At 43.1% G+C, this 17,552-nt stretch overlaps 1 protein-coding gene across 1 annotated transcript in view; it reads left to right on the top strand.

The window, feature by feature from the left end:
• The window catches only part of LOC122945427 (ectonucleotide pyrophosphatase/phosphodiesterase family member 7-like), a 67,739-nt gene that overhangs the window by 1,007 nt on the left and 49,180 nt on the right, over positions 1–17,552 (top strand). Inside the window, exon 2 of the mRNA XM_044304497.1 lies at positions 7,499–7,644. Coding sequence (XP_044160432.1) covers positions 7,499–7,644 — 146 coding nt within the window. The remainder of the gene's footprint in view (positions 1–7,498; positions 7,645–17,552) is intronic.

Below are 17,552 nucleotides of genomic sequence, written 5' to 3'. Positions count from 1 at the left end.
CAGTATGCTGGTTTTGTCATTTTGACTAGAAAATGTATGTGGCTGACTAGAATTCATACTGGTGTGGCGTGTGTTTACACATGAACTATCCCAGTACAGGGTACTTGCTCAATTCTTTTTGTCATTTTATGTTCTGATGTATTCTATTACCTGTATAATTATATATGGATTAGTCAGGGTTAACCATCCTGACTCTGACCTTGTAGGAAGCTAGGCGATGGACTTAAGTCCACATCTAGTTCAGTATGTTAGTCTACTGTTGGGTGAGGAAGAGAGAGGAGCCATATGTGCTCACCCCTCAGAGAAACTGGGTCTGAGTACCAGAGAATCACTGTCTCTGAGATATTTAAAGCCATCTTTACTCCATAGTACTCCAGGAAGAGAAAAAGTACTAGAAGGTCCAGAACCTGCATGGCTTAGCAGTGCAGTCAGAAAGGCATTCGCTTTTTAAGGGCTCACACACATGCGGTCCCCAATGCACAGACAACATCCGTGCAGATTCCGCAGACAGATCCAGACCAATTTAACTTGAATGGGTCCGTGATCCGTCCGCACTGCAAGAAAGTAGTGCATGCACTACTTTTTTGAGATGTGGAGGCACAGAAAGAAACCCCACGGAAGCACTCTGTAGTGCTTCAGTGGGGTTCCATGCCTCCATACCGCACCTGACCTTCCGGATTGAGGACCTATTCAAGTGACAAGGCCAGGGCCCGTATGTTGGGGACCCTCTGTTTGCTGTCCGCAATACGGCTGTGTGCATAAGGCCTAAGGCTGATAAAGACGTTACTGCAGTGAGAGGGACATTGCTAATACACCCTTCCACACTTTGACACAACCCTAGTCAGCCATATTTTAATCCTGCACCCCACAGATGGGAATTACAGACACATTTGCAAGAGCCTTATTACCAGTCTTAGATTCTGCACAGAGAGACTTTGGAAAGGTAGATACAGGGAGTACTATAACCCCATCATTGCTCATACCCATATATTTGCTATCAGGGAAGATTAGCACTGTGAATTGTGTGGAACTGTGTTTGATACCCTTGGATGTACCACGACTCTCAGTAGGCACTTTAGTAAAGAGAGATTTGTCTATTTTCTATAACTGGCCTGGTTACTGACTCCAGCAACATTCGCTGGCCATAGCACCTCCTGCCTTGCAAGCATAATAGACTCATAACACTAAGGGCACCACGACTACCATCAGGCAGGAGTCCCAACATAACTGTGTGACCCGAGAGAAGAAAGGGTGTGCCCTTCTGTCACTGCAGAGTAACAAACTCTCCCTTCATGTGCTCCGCTCCTCCTGGACTGCAGCTAACAAGTTTCCCAATTAAATAGAGGACCTTTAAACCTAGAAAAAAAATATATAAAAAGTAAACAGTAGATAATCTTGCCCCAACTGTTTCTGAATCCTGCAGAGAACACATAGGTTAATCTCCTATTGATAGCTTCATCTTATTCTCAAGACCATTAAGTGGTGGAATTTAGCAAAGGGTGTGGGACTTAACAAGCTTTATGTACCACTTCAGACATAGTACATCATGGAGGCTGCTGCTCAGTTGTCAAACAGTCCGATACTTGGCAGTGAGGAGGAGGAACATGGATGAGCTACAGGGACACACAGCAAAGATCTTATATAGTTCTTATTTTTAAATATAATATGAGATAAAAACTGCTGATCATTCCCAGATTCTATTTACCCCGTGGAGCTTGGTACACAAAGGGTGTGAAAACTGGCAAACTGCCAGTGTGACATTCTGACAATGGTCTGCACCATAACACACAAACTACACCCCTCAAGGTATTCAAAACTGATTTTACAAACGTTGTTAACCCTTTAGGTGTTCCACCAGAGCTAATGGCAGATGGACATAAAATTTCAGAATTTAGATTTTTGGGCAAATTTTCCATTTTAATACATTTTTTTCCAGTAACAAAGCAAGGGTTAACAGCCAAACAAAATGCCATATTTATTGCCCCGATTCTGTAGTTTGCAGAAACACCCCATAGGTGGCTGTAAACTACTGTACGAGCACACAGTAGGGCATAGAGGAAAAGGTGTGCCGTGTGGTTTTTGGAAGGCAGATTTTATTTTTTACTTCAAAAAGTTTTTATTGTTTCATAGAAATATAAAAAATACACCGATAGTCAATAAAAGACTAACAATGACTAGATCCTGGATATTTCAGCATGCTTAAATAACAGCCAATACATTAGTTATACAGATATTGATATCATCGGTATATCGCATTATCAGGTAGAACATAAACCTGGGGAAACATTATCAAAAGGGGGGAGGGAGGAGGGATGGGAGGGGGAAGTCTGAGGGGAAGAGGGTGTAAGGTATGGTAAGTCCTAGTGTCACATTTACTCTCTCAACAAGGACTATTACTAGAAGACAGCGCCGTATTCTTAAGGGGACACTGGCTTAGTCAGCAAACCCTCTAAACTTCTTCCATGGACTCCATATATCCGAAAAACGTTGAGGTGTTCTGGCATCCCAATGGGCTATTTGCTCCAATCTATAAATCTGGTTCCATTTCATATACCAATGATGTAACGATGGGGGATCTGTTTTCCGCCAGTATACTGCCACAAGAAGACTGGCAGCAGCTAATAGTGTTTTACACAAAATGTGAACCTCTTTCAATTTTGTACCAGCTATTTCTCCCATTAAACTAAAAAGACATAATTTAGGTGACGCCCGGACTGTTACTCTGCTTATACTGGATAAAACTCTACATATCTCTTGCCAATAAGTTTGTATTTTAGTACACGACCACCAGATATGGCTTTGAGTCACTATAGTAAGGTCACATCTCCAGCAAATAGAGCTGACTTCTGGGAACATAGTATGTAAACGTTGTGGTGTATAGTACCAATGTGTAAGAACTTTGTAGCTATTTTCTTGCAATTTTACACATCTAGAGACTTTTCCTGGAGCTAATAATACCTTTGGCAATTCCCATTTACCAAACTTTATAGCTAGTTCCTCTTCCCAGTTATCTATGAATCTGTATGTATTTGTATTAGTGAAGGAATACATCAAGGTATATAACTGGGAAATCTATTTAGGTTCCAGCTTTTGCAAGGCCATTTTTTAAAATGTTGTGTGTTCCCTGCCCCTGGAAGGCAGATTTTGCTGGACTAGTTTATTTACACCATGTCCCATTTGAAGCCCCCCGATGCACCCCTAGAGTAAAAACTCCATAAAAGTGACCCCATTTTGGAAACTATGGGATAAGGTGGCAGTTTTGTTGGGACTATTTTTAGGGTACATATGATTTTTGGTTTATCTATATTACATTTTTGTGAGGCAAGGTTACCAAAAAATAGAAATTCAGAAATGTAATCTCCATTTGCCAATAACTCTTGTGGAACACATAAAGGGTTAGCGATGTTTGTAAAATCAGTTTTGGATACCTTGAGGGGTGTAGTTTCTTATATGGGGTTGCTTTTATGGAGTTTTTACTCTAGGGGTGCATCAGGAGGGCTTCAAATGTGACATGGTGCCAAAAAAAAAGGCCATCAAAATGTTTCTGGAAGCATTCCTTTCCTTCTGCACCCTGCCGTTTGGTCATACAGCAGTTTACAGCAGTATGAGGGTACTAAATATTAAGTTTTGTTTGGCTGTTAACTCTTACTTTGTTATTGGAAAAAAAGGATTGAAATGAAAAATTTGCCAAAAAATGGCTTTTTTGGCACCGTTTTTATTTTTTATTTTTTACCGTGTTCATCTGAGGGGTGGGGGGGTATTTTTATATAGCAGATTCTTACGGACACGGTGATACCTAATATGTCTACTTTTTTAACATTTATTTTTGTTTTACACTATATTAGTATCTCCATAGTCTAAGAGTCATTTTTTTATTTTTTTTGCCCAATCGGGGTTCATTTTTTGTGTGATGAGAGGACAGTTTTTTTGGCACTTTTTTGGGGGGCATATGACTTTTTGATCGCTTGCTATTACAATTTTTGTGATGTAAGGGGACAAAAAAATACCTTTTTTTTTGCACCGTTTTTTTTTTAACGTGTTCATCTGAGGAGTTAGGAGGGTATTTTTATAGAGCAGATTCTTATGGACGCGGAGATACCTAATATGTCAACTTTTTATTTTTATTTTAGTTTTACAAAATAATATTTGCAAAATCATTTTTTTTCCGTTTTAGTGTCTTAAGTCTGAGAACCAGTTTTTTATCCAATTGTCAGTGGCTAAATTGGGATATAAATTTAGTACTCCATGGAAGTGTGGTACTCCCTGAAGCAACCAATAATGCAGAGGTCCGGATGATCGGGGCACGTGTCACATTGAGTAGTGGTGTCCTTCCATATCCCCCTCCTGTGACACACTCTGCACTTTTTTGGGGTCTGTCCCTTCTTTCCAGTATGGGGGACCACACCTGGAAAGTGTTGGCCAGGGACGATCCGGGTGCCTACAGTTCCCGGGGTACTCTGGCCTGCTCTTTCCCGGTCAGAAAAGATCAGGGCCTTGAGGACTGCCTCATAGAACTGAAGGAATGTCCCTGTGTTGCCAGTGCTCCGGGAAATCGCAAAAGAGTTGTACAAGGCAACCTGTACCAAGTAGACCGCAACTTTTTTGTACCATGCCCGGGTTTTGCGCATGGCGTTATATGGCTTGAGGACTTGATCAGAGAGATCAACTCCTCCCATATACTGATTGTAGTCGATGATACAATCGGGCTTGAGGACCGTTAGCGCGGTACCTTGCACAGGGACAGGGGTGATGCCGTTTCCATGAAATGTGGACAGTACAAGGACATCCCTCTTGTCCTTATATCTGACCAGCAACAGGTTTCTAGTGGTAAGGGCACGGGTCTAACCCCTGGGGATAGGTACCTGGAGGGGTTAGGTAGGGAGGACGCGTTGATTTTTCCGCACGGTCCCACAGGCAGACGTGAATCTGGCGGTGAGGGACTGGAACAAGGGGATACTAGTATAAAAGTTATCCACGTACAGGTGGTAACCCTTATCTAGCAGTGGGTGCATAATGTCCCACACAAGTTTCCCGCTAACACCCAAAGTGGGGGAACATTCTGGGGGTTGAATACGGGAATCTTGCCCCTCGTACAAACGAAACTTGTAAGTGTACCCTGAGGTACTCGCCCGCTTAGAGGGAACATACTGTCGGAAAAGGAGTCTCCCCTTGAACGCAATGAGAGACTCATCAACCGCGACCTCCCATCCAGGTACATAAGCCTGTACAAATTTGGCCCCAAAGTGATCGATGACCGGCCTCATTTTGTACAGGTGGTCATAGGCAGGATCACCTTCAAACAAGCTTTTGTGTGCCTTATCTGGAAAAGTGGCATCCTCCTTGGTCTGCATTGTGCAGTGTCTGTTGGATGTCTGCCTTGAGACATTGCCACCAGCAGAACCCAGATTCACCAGGATGGCCTTGGTGGTGATCCTTGGATTCTTTTTCACCTCTCTAACTATCCTCCTGGCCAACACAGGTGTCACTTTTGGCTTCCGACCACGTCCTCTGAGATTTTCCACAGTGCGTAACATCTTGTATTTTTTGCTTAAAGGGCTTCTGTCACCCCACTAAAGTGATTTTTTTTTTTTGGGCTGGTGAAATTAGTTATATTGCGATATATCACAATATAATTGTGTCACTTACTTTGATCCAGCAGTTTCTTCAAAAAACGAAGTTTTATCATATGTAAATTCGGTCTCTAACAGCAAGTAGGGCGGCTACTTGCTGCTAGCTGCTGCAGAAATCCGCCCTCTCGTCGTGTTGATTGACAGGGCCAGCCGGGATCTCCTCCTCCGGCCAGCCCTGTCGGCATTTCAAAAATCGCGCGCCTCTGTGGATTCGGCGCAGGCGCTCTGAGATGAGGAGGCTCGTCTCCTCAGAACTCCCTCAGTGCGCCTGCGCCGATGACATCACCGAAATAGAAGACGTCATCGGCGCAGGCGCACTGAGGGAGTGCTGAGGAGACGAGCCTCCTCATCTCAGAGCGCCTGCGCCGAATCCACAGAGGCGCGCGATTTTTGAAATGCCGACAGGGCTGGCCGGAGGAGGAGATCCCGGCTGGCCCTGTCAATCAACACGACGAGAGGGCGGATTTCTGCAGCAGCTAGCAGCAAGTAGCCGCCCTACTTGCTGTTAGAGACCGAATTTACATATGATAAAACTTCGTTTTTTGAAGAAACTGCTGGATCAAAGTAAGTGACACAATTATATTGTGATATATCGCAATATAACTAATTTCACCAGCCCAAAAAAAAAAATCACTTTAGTGGGGTGACAGAAGCCCTTTAAATGTAAATAAAGCAGAATTTTTTTTCCCCCCACAATAATGCCTCCTGTACATCGTCTTATTATCTTTTGGGAGACACCTTTGTCATTTCCCGTCAAAAAATTACTTTCTGGTTGAATAAAAGTAACTTTAAGTCAAAATTTGCCAGGGGTATGAATAATTATGGGCAGCACTGTATGTGCATCTCTGCAAATGCCACAGCTGGAAAAGAAGCATCATGTGGAAGCAGTGCCCAACCATGACACTAAATATTTTTGTGGCAGCAAACATTTGAGCCATTCCCAGGATAAAGGTAAAGGGTTTGTCTGGCCAATATTATTTTTTTAAACCTGTTCAAAATATTGTAAAAATAAAATAAAATAAAAAGTTAGCAATTTTTTTATCCTCTGCTCACCAATTCCCCACCACTACCATTCTGATGCTTCCCAGGTCCTACGTCAGTCTCCCAATCACTGGCTGTGCTGGGTCATCTGAGCAGTAATTTACTGGGTGTCAAAAGGGACCAGGTAGAAGAGACAATCAAGGGTCTGAGAGATTGAAACAGGAGGCGCGGGGAATCAGTGAAATATGAGGTTTTAATTATTTTTTTATTTACAGCATTCTAAGAACATTTTTAAAAAACTTATTCCTCAGATGAATGCTAATAGGATCTTCCTAGTATTGCAGGAGTTTTATTCTACAGCAAACAAAAAATCATTTTAACACTCATGTCTCTGCCTGTTTCCACATCCTAAAACATGAATTGCACATTTTGGATTTATTCTACCAAAACTGGGCAACTACCTGTTTAAAAACACCTCATGCTATAGGGCTTCATAAGTGAAACCAATCAGACCATATTTCCTACTAAACACCATCCTCATGTCTGTCTTATAGCTTTTCATTCAGTTTCCTGCTGCTACCAAACAACCTCGGGCAGATGTATTCTGCTTCCTCCACATTAAATCTGCTGATCACACTGTAGATAATTTCTTTTGTTGAATTTGTTATTCGTGAGATTCATAATTGGTAATTCCCCCAAAGCAAATTACACATTTCCATTACAGTAAATTATTTCCCAATGCAATTTCAAAGCTTTAAAAATACAATACTATTTAATTATGCTCTGTGTAAAACTGCTCAATCACCTACTTGTGTTGCCAGCTTTTTTTTACTACTTTTGAAAGTTGCTTTCTGCTGCATCATATGACCTGAATTTTACTCTAATAGGTCGCTGGATTGAAGATCACGGTGTTATCCACAATTTGATGTTTAATCCTGAAACCCTTCAGAAAATTAGCTTCAAAAAAACCCAAAATATGTCAGAATGGTGGGATAATGGCGCACTTCCGCTATGGATCACTGCACAGAATCAGGTGACATAAAGCATTATATGCTGGTAAAATAATATTCTGTATTTGGCGAACTGTGTGCATGGCTCAGAAACAATATAAGGTACCATACGCACATAAGAGCATGACTGTCTGTGCCTTCAGTTAGAGGGCTCCTGGGTCCCACGGAGGGGGAACTGCAAAACAGTGAAAAACAACTTGTTCGGCAGGTAAGAACCCAGAACAACTAGCACTTACCTGCCGCAGCAACACACCAGAAACTGCCTGGACCCCCATGCAAACCGGATAGATGATGTCACCAGGCATAGCTGCTCAATGGCTTGTAATGCCCCCTCCGGGGAAACCAGGAGCCCTCTCACCAAAGGCACAGACAGACAGGGGAACGTCTAACATCCATGCAGGACAATACACACCAACGACAGTCGAGACAAGGAACAACAACTAGACATACAACAGACCCTGAACATAGCCCACACCAAAAATATACAAGGGAAGGTAGGGTAGAATACATAGAAACATAGGGAAGACATTGATGTCAATCTAGGTGGCCCTCACACTGGACAGATGGAATATCCAGGAAAGGAGCAAGGCTGGAATATAACTGAACCTGCTCACAGCAACAGGATAAGTAGAGCCATGAGACCACACTCAGATCGACACCTTAACCCCATAAACACAGGAGGAGCAGTGCACACACATGCAGAAACTACATGTTGCCCCAGGCAACTGCAAGAACCGCAGACGTGTCACGGCAAACTACACCGGGGCCGAGACACAGCCGTGACAGTTATTTTGACATTGTTGTGTTGTATACACGGTGGACCAGATATAACATGACTATATCTACGCAGCTGCTAATGTATGGGAAGATCTGATTTTAAGGAGTGTTTTGGCATGAAGGGGACTTTAATGGGGGACCTGATAGGGGGTGTGAGTGCACTGCCAGGTCACGTGTAGTTACACATGAGCTACTGTGTGAACTTAACAGAGAATGTAACTAGAGATAAGTGAATTTTTCAAAAATTCGATTCAACGGTTTGTCTAATTTTTTAGGAAAAAGGTATACAATTGTGTGCATGAGCCCTAACACGCATAGGGAGTCTGCTTTGGTAGCAAAATAATACTGTGAGTCAGTATGACATGCAGATGACAGGTGTCGCTCTTAGAATCAATGCACACTTCCCTTATTTTGGTAGTCACGGGGCCAAAACTGACCAAATAACTCAAGTTTGAAGCGCACTCCTTTTACACCGTTGTAAGCTAATTCCACATAGATGTCTACAGAACCTGTTCTATTAAACGCTTATACAAGTAGAGCCCCCCGACAGAGTTGGAGAGGGTGTCAGCAGTAAGTTTGTATTGACGTCACTTATTAATTTGCCCTTCCTCTGATCCATCAGAACAATAACCCCCCAAAAATGGATCCTGTCTGTTCAGCATTCGCCTTCACTCAGTCAGCATTTGGTCAGTAATCCATCAGTATTGCTAATGCCAAAAAAAACAGGAGTGGATCCAAAACAGAGATATCACGTGTATGGAATATTTGCATGTCTTCTGTGCTATGTACCCACTCCTGGTTTTGGCTACCAAATCATAAGCCAATTATGATGGGACCATACAGGCCTTACAGCAGCTACACAGAGAGAATCCATTGTGCATCTCATATTTCCTCCCTTCTGACAGATCAGAAGAGGGGTCAAATAAATGATGATGTCAGCCAAGCCAAAAAGGCTAAATAGTGTCCGAGTCATGAAGTGGGGAGGGTGGGAACAGCAAGAGAAATGTGGAGATGGCAGCAGTAGGATACCATAGAGTGGCAAGGTGACATAGTGTGGAGATGGCAGCAGCATGAGGAGGCCACAGAGTGGCAAGGTCACTAGTGATGGATGAACATCTGCCGGGACGGTGCGCGAACGCGATCAAATGTTCACGAACCGCAAGTTCGCGGCAGGTCCCATTCATTTTAATGGCAGGCGAACCTGAAAAACCTTCAGCTCATATTTGCAGCCAAGAAATTATTACTAGAAGTGCACAAATAGTCTATATGCACTATACAGTGCACAAATGCACTATAAAGAAAGTATATTGGTATATAAAAGCCTGCTTAATTTAGTTTTTTGGGGGGGCGACTGGTATATCACACCAGTTATAATTATTTTTTCCAATACCGTTTGTCATTGTGTGTAGCAGAGGGAACGCAGCAAAACCGCCAAAAAATTCTGCTGTACCCAAATGCACTATATAGAAAGTATATTATTGGTATACACCCCACTTCTATCAGTTATTTGGGGGGTGACTGGTATATCACACCAGTTATAAATATTTTTTCTAATTGCGTTTGTCACTCTGTGTAGCTGCAGTATCGTTGCAGAACTGCTTACCGCTGCTGCACAATACAAATCCACTATAATATACTTTCTATGTTAGAAACTATATTATAAGTGTATTACACCCCTCTGTACTGCACACCTATCAATAGCACACCTATACCAGTCCTTAAAAAAACTTTTGTGGACCAATTTGATAGCGTTTCTGTCCCTAACAGTCTGTCCCTGCTCCACACAGCAACCTTTCCATACACTGACAAAAGACTGAATGTAAAATGGCATCCAGATCGGGTCTATTTATAAGGTAGGGGGTATGTCCATGGGCTGAAACGTCTCAATTGGCTGTCCTGCACCACTTGATGGATGTGTCATGGGTCAAAGTTCTTCACAATGTAAAAGAATATGGTGGGAGCGAATATCGCCATATGTTCGCATGTTCAGCGAATCGCGAATGAGCAAAGTTTGCCCCGAACCGACTGCCGGGCGAACCGTAAGGCCATCACTACCCTCAAGGTATTCAAAACTGATTTTACAAACTTTGTTAACCCTTTGTTGACAAGAATTAAAGGAAAATGTGGATGAAATTTAAGAATCACTTTTTTGGCAGATTTTCCTTAAAAAAAAATTTTCTGGCAACAAAGCAAGGGTTAAAAGCCAAACAAAACTCAATATTTATTACCCTGATTCTGTAGTTTACAGAAACACCCCACATGTGGTCATAAACTGCTGTAAAGGCACACGGCAGGGCACAGAGGAAAAGGAGCACCATATGGTTTTTGAAGGGCAGATTTTACTGGGATAATTTTAAGTTGCCATGTCACATTTGAAGACCCCCTGATGCACCCCTAGAGTAGAAACTCCAAAAAAGTGTCCCCATTTTGGAAACTATGGGATAAGGTGGCAGTTTTGTTGGTACTATTTTAGGGTGCATATGATTTTTGGTTGCTCTATATTATACTTTTTGTGAGGCAAGGTAACAAAAAAATATCTGTTTTGGCACAGTTTTTATTTTATTTTTTCAATGTTCATCTGACCGGTTAGATCATGTGCTATTTTTATAGAGCAAATTGTTTTGGATGTGACAATACCAAATATACATTTTTAGTGTCTCCATATTCTGAAAGTCATCGTTTTTTTTATTTTGGGATGCAAATGACTGTTTGATCGCTTGGTATTACACTTTTTGTGATGTAAGGTGACAAAAAATTGCTATATAATTTTTTTTTTACCTGCTCACCTGAGTTAGGTCGTGTGATATTTTAATAGTTAACACTTTCCAAACAATATTATGAGGTAATAAACAAGTTGTTTTAATCAACATGCATTAAACCTAGAGGAACTAGGACCCTTAAAATATAACTTTTATTATTGATCAAGCTAAAAAAAAATTGTGTGTCCCGGTATCAGTGACAGATAACAACAAAAACATGGGCGAGCGGATGCAGCCCACCTATTACTGCATATATAGCGTCCACCTGGATATACTACAACAATGGGGAGGAAAGAGGATCATTGACCAAATATCGAGGTAGATAAGCTGATGTCTCACTGTTATATCCAGGTGGACCCTATATATGCAGTAATAGGAGGGCTGCATCTGTTCGCCCATGTTTTTGTTGTTATCTCTCACCGATACTGGAGCACACATTTTTTTAGCGTGATCAATAATAAAAGTTATATTTTAAGGGTCCTATTTCCTCTAGGTTTAGTGCACGTTGATATTTTAATAGACCTGGTTGTTACGGACGCGGCCATACCTAATATGTAAACTTTTTTTTTTTTGTTTTACTTTTACATAGTTACATATTTAATACAGTTGAAAAAAGACAAACGTCCATCAAGTTCAACCAAGGGATAGGTGGGGACGCGAATCCCAGAAGGAAGTGAGACTCAGATTTCTACACGTTTTCATAAGCATTAATGTTTTTCACTCAGAATTCGTCTAAACCCTTTTTGAAACTGTCCACTGTTCCTGCTGTGCCAACGTCCTGAGGAAATCTATTCCATATATTCACAGTTCTTACAGTGAAGAAGCTTTGAGGCTTCTGGAGACTGAACTTTTTCTTCTTCAGTCAGAGGCAGTGCCCCCTTGTCTTTTGAGCACATTTTACATGGAACAGCTTTTCGCCGTATTTTTAGTATGGCCCATTTATATACTTGGGTCGACTCTTCTCAAGACTAAATAAATCCAATTCTTTATAACTAAGACCCTCCATGCCCCTTATCATTTTAGTCGCTCTCCTCTGTACTTTTTTCCAGCTGCAGTGCATCCTTTCTATGTACTGATGCCCAGAACTGGACTGCGTATTCCAGATGGGGCCGCACCACCGCTTTGTAAAGTGGTAGTATAACATCCCTGCCCCGCGAGTCCATGCCTCGTTTAATGCATGACAATATCCTGATGGCCTTAAAAGCAGCTGATTGACATTGTATGCTGTTATTTAATCTACCATCCACAAGGACACCCAAATCCTTCTCTATAAGTGAATCTCTCAGTGCCACATCACCTAGAACATATGAAGCACAGAGGTTATTACTCCAAGATGCATAACTTTACATTTGTCCACATTGAACCTCATTTGCCAAGTTGATGCCTAATCACTCAGAGTGTTCAAGTCAGCTTGTAGTTTGTGGACATCTTCTATAGACCGTACAGTTCTACATAGCTTAGTGTCATCTGCAAAAATAGAAATACTTCTATTAATCCAGTCCTCGATATCATTAATAAAAAAGTTAAATAATAAATATAGGGTAATAATAAAGGGCCCAGCACTGAACCTTGGGGTACACCACTTATAACCTGGGACCATTCTGAATAGGAATCATTGACCACAACTCTCTGGACCTGATCCTTCAGCCAGTTTTCAATCCAATTACAAACTATACTTTCCAAGCCAATAGGTCTATAATTACCTATGGAGGACCTTTAGCTTTTTTTTTTATTTGGGCACCACGTTTGTCTTGCGCCAATCACTTGGCACTGCACCAGTCCCTACAGAATCCTTAAAAATTATAAACAGGGGCACAGCAATGACTGAACTGATCTATTTAAGCGCTCTTGGGTGTAATCCACCTGGATCCGGAGTTTTGTTCACATTTACCCTATTTAACTTCTCTTGGACGATATCTACAGTTAGCCAATTGAGTATAAAAAAACGTCTTGGGATTTGTTTTGATTTCTTTTGCTACCTGCTGTTCGTTTTGTATCTTTTCTAATTTTATCTCCTTTTTGCAGATTTTATTAAGCCCTTTTTCAAATGCTACAGCTGACCCCTCAGATTTGTATTACTTAAATGCCCTCTTTTTGTCTTTTACTGCTCTTTTTACAGTAGCTGTAAGCCATGGGGGGGGGGGGGGGTTAATTTAAGCCGTTTATACTTGTTACCTAAAGGGATACATTTTTTAGTGCAATTACTCAATGTGGATTTGAAGCTCTACCATTTATCCTCTGTATTATTGTGTGACAGCAGCTGTTCTCAGTCTATGCCCTGAAATGCTGCCCTCAACCCAGGCAAATTAGCCTTTTTGAAATTCAGTGTCTTTGCTCTGCCTGACAGAGTTTGCTTTTTATAGTTTAGGGGGAATATAATTATATTGTGGTCACTATTACCTAGTTTTTCTTGAACAGTAACATTACCAACAAGCTCTGCATCATTAGAAATTACCAGATCCAACAGAGCATCGCACCTAGTGGGAGCTTCTACAAACTGGCCCATAAAGTGGTCCTGCAGCAACTTGAGGAAGTTTCTCCCCTTTGCAGTTGAGGCAGAATCATGAGCCCAGTCAATGTCTGGGAAGTTAAAATATCCCATTATGACTACTGTACCAGCCTGTGCTGCACGCTCTATTTGGTTATACAGTTGGGTTTCTATCTCTTCTGTGATGTTAGGGGGTCTATAGATTACACCAAGTATTATTTTTTCACAGTTTTTATCCCTTTGAACTTCCACCCATAAGGTTTCCACATCCTCACGCACAATTTCCTCTTTCACACTTGTCTTCAATAACACTCCTCACATACAGGCACATGCCACCACCTTTTCTATTGACCCTGTCTTTCCTAAATAGTGTAAACCCCTCAATATTTACAGCCCAGTCATGCAAAGAGTCCAACCATGTCTCAGCCATACCAACTACATCTATGTGTTCTTCTAGTACCATAGCCTCCAGCTCCCCCATTTTGCTAGCTGGATTTCTGGCATTTGTGAAAATACATTTTAAATTACTATTACCTATAAAGTGATTATCCAGGATTTTTGGGTTACCTTGGCTAATTTTTGTATGTATTGTGACAATGTAGCGAGAGTCAAAGAAATATGCGGCACTCACCGAAGCATACAAATCTGTGTCTTTTTATTCAATCCTTAGCATTGGACGAACAGGTGGGGTTCTGAGGCAGACAAGCTCCTGCAGATGAATGGCGGCTACGGCCGTTTTGCGCAATGTGTTGCGCTTCTTCTGGCCGCTCAGATCGTCAAGGCGCAATACTACGCCATATATAAGCGACGCCCATCATCCGGCATCATGTGCAGCAGCTGTGCGCCGTCAGTAAGTGACGTAAAAACATATCCATGTGATAGAGGGGGAGGGAAAAACATACCAAAATATAAACAAGAAAGCAAAGGTTAGGTTAACAGATCCGGCAGCAGCAACTAATCATACATGCAGGAGTCATTCCTGTGGACAGCAATTTTAAATTAAAACAACGCGGGTATAGAGAGGACAGGATCCGAAGGGATAAATCTCTTAAAGGGCCATAGGATCCATTAATGATACAACAGGCCCACCCCTTTGGCTATATTCTTGAATGCCCCACTCTTAAAGGAATACGGACATGTCATTTCTGTCGTTTAATCCTGCGGCGCCAGTGGCTTTGGTACTGAGAATCCACCTTGCTTCCCTCTGCAGGAGTAGCCGGTGATGATCCCCTCCCCTAGGGATGGGTCGGACCTGTTCCACTCCCGCAAAGGAAAGGTAACGGGGATGGCCGTCATGCGCGTCCCTGACGTGATCAATCAAGCGGGGACATCCTCTACCTGAACGAATGGAATTCACATGCTCCCGTATCCGTTCAAAGAGCGGGCGAATTGTTTTGCCGATGTAATACCTATTGCAAGGGCAAAACACGGCATACACAACATATGGCGTCCGACATGTTATAAAATCCCGTACCGCATGCTGGACCCCTCCTATCAGCAGCCATTTACTGCACGTATTTAATGCGCAAAAGGAGCAATGCCCACATTTATAATTGCCCTCAGGTTTTTTATTGGTGAGCCATGTCTCCACCTTGGGTGTGCAGAATACGCTGTTCACCAATTTGTCCTTGAGGGTTGCGCATTTTTTAAAAGTAACCAATGGTCGCTGACTAGAGAGGTTACTTAAGGCTGGATCCCCCTTAAGAAGGTCCCAATTGTCATGTATTACACGCTTGATGATGTCTGCAGCTGGACTGTACTTAAAAGCAAAAGCAAAACGGGGTGGTTCAATGTTTCTATTCCTTTCCACCAGCAATGTGTTACGGTCAAGTGCGGCAGCCTTACGTAGGGCTGCCGAGACTACTCCCGGTAGGTAACCCCGATCCACGAGTCGATGGCTTAGCTCATTAGCTTGCCTGTGGAAGCCTTCCTCAGTATCATTAATCCTCCTAAGCTGGACGAATTGTCCGTATGGGACGGCTTTCTTAACTGAGGGTGGATGATAACTGGTCTGGTGAAGCAACGAGTTAGTCGCAGTGGGCTTACGGAAGCCCGTGGTGTGTAATACGCCATCCTTGACTGTCACACGCACGTCCAGAAAGTCAAGCGACTCACCCCCAAAATTGAGGGTGAATCGCATAGTCATCCTGTTGTGCGTGTTAAGGTGCTCCACAAAATTGCGGCACGACTCCTCGCTGCCTGACCAGACAAAAAAAATGTCGTCCACATAGCGTAAGAATAAATGCATGAACCGCAGGAAGGGGTTACCCACTGAGAATATTTATGTATCTTCAAATACCGCCAGGTACAGGTTCGCAAATGTGCACGACACGGGCGTGCCCATTGCGGTACCTAGTACCTGGCGGTACCATTGACCGTCGAATTGGAACACATTGCTGGTGAGGATGAGGTCAAGCGCATCCATAACAAAGCCCTTAAACATAGGGTCCTTGTCACTTCTACTCAAAACAGTATTAACAGCCTGGAGTCCAAGGTCGTGAGGGATTCTGGTATAGAGACTCTCGACATCCAAGGACACCAGGCGGAACTCCCTCCGCCACTCAAAGTGTTGGAGTGCTCGGAGGAAGTCCCCGGTGTCCTTGAGATACGTCGGGGTCCCCAATAGAAGTGGCCTGAGGAGCCAATCCACATAACCAGACAGTGGCTCCGTCACTGACCCAATCCCGGCCACTATGGGGCGGCCCGGGGGCCGGGTCAGTGATTTGTGGATTTTTGGTACGAAGTACCAGACCGGAACTTTGGGATGGGCAGGGATAAGTCGATTGGCCATGCCTTTAGGCAAGAAACCAGCTGCTATGTACTTCTCAACGAATACCTGAAGTCTATCTAGTATTGCCTGTACAGGGTCTCCCTTCAATTTGAGATATACCGCGCTGTCCCCCAATTGCCTCCCTGCCTCCTCCATATAGTACTCCCTGGTCATCAGGACCACATTCCCTCCCTTGTCGGCCGGCTTAATAATGATGCCATCCTGTTGTTTTAACCACAAAAGGGCTCGATATTCTTCCCCGGTTCCTCTTTGAACGGATACGGGAGCATGTGAATTCCATTCGTTCAGGTAGAGGATGTCCCCGCCTGATCGATCACGTCAGGGACGCGCATGACGGCCATCCCCGTTGCCTTTCCTTTGCGGGAGTGGAACAGGTCTGACCCATCCCTAGGGGAGGGGATCGTCACCGGCTACTCCTGCAGAGGGAAGCAAGGTGGATTCTCCGTACCAAAGCCACTAGTGCCGCAGGATTAAACGGCAGAAATGACATGTCCGTATTCCTTTAAGAGTGGGGCATTCAAGAATATAGCCAAAGGGGTGGGCCTGTTGTGTCATGAATGGATCCTATGGCCCTTTAAGAGATTTATCCCTTCGGATCCTGTCCTCTCTATACCTGCGTTGTTTTAATTTAAAATTGCTGTCCACAGGAATGACTCCTGCATGTATGATTAGTTGCTGCTGCCGGATCTGTTAACCTAACCTTTGCTTTCTTGTTTATATTTTGGTATGTTTTTCCCTCCCCCTCTATCACATGGATATGTTTTTACGTCACTTACTGACGGCGCACAGCTGCTGCACATGATGCCGGCTGATGGGCGTCGCTTATATATGGCGCAGTATTGCGCCTTGACGATCTGAGCGGCCAGAAGAAGCGCAACACATTGCGCGAAACGGCCGTAGCCGCCATTCATCTGCAGGAGCTTGTCCGCCTCAGAACCCCACCTGTTCGTCCGATGCTAAGGATTGAATAAAAAGACACAGATTTGTATGCTTCGGTGAGTGCCGCATATTTCTTTGACTCTCGCTACATTGTCACAATTCATATGGCTTCCCTTCTCCAAGCTGAGCACCACATATGAAGCACGATTTGCTACATTGCTGTTACTTTAGCCAGTA

Source organism: Bufo gargarizans, chromosome 8 (genome assembly GCF_014858855.1).
Source record: "Bufo gargarizans isolate SCDJY-AF-19 chromosome 8, ASM1485885v1, whole genome shotgun sequence".
In the NCBI taxonomy this organism is placed as follows: Eukaryota; Metazoa; Chordata; class Amphibia; order Anura; family Bufonidae; genus Bufo; species Bufo gargarizans.
The sequence above is the reverse complement of the archived record's forward strand: the minus strand, read 5'-3'. Positions and strand labels throughout refer to the sequence as shown.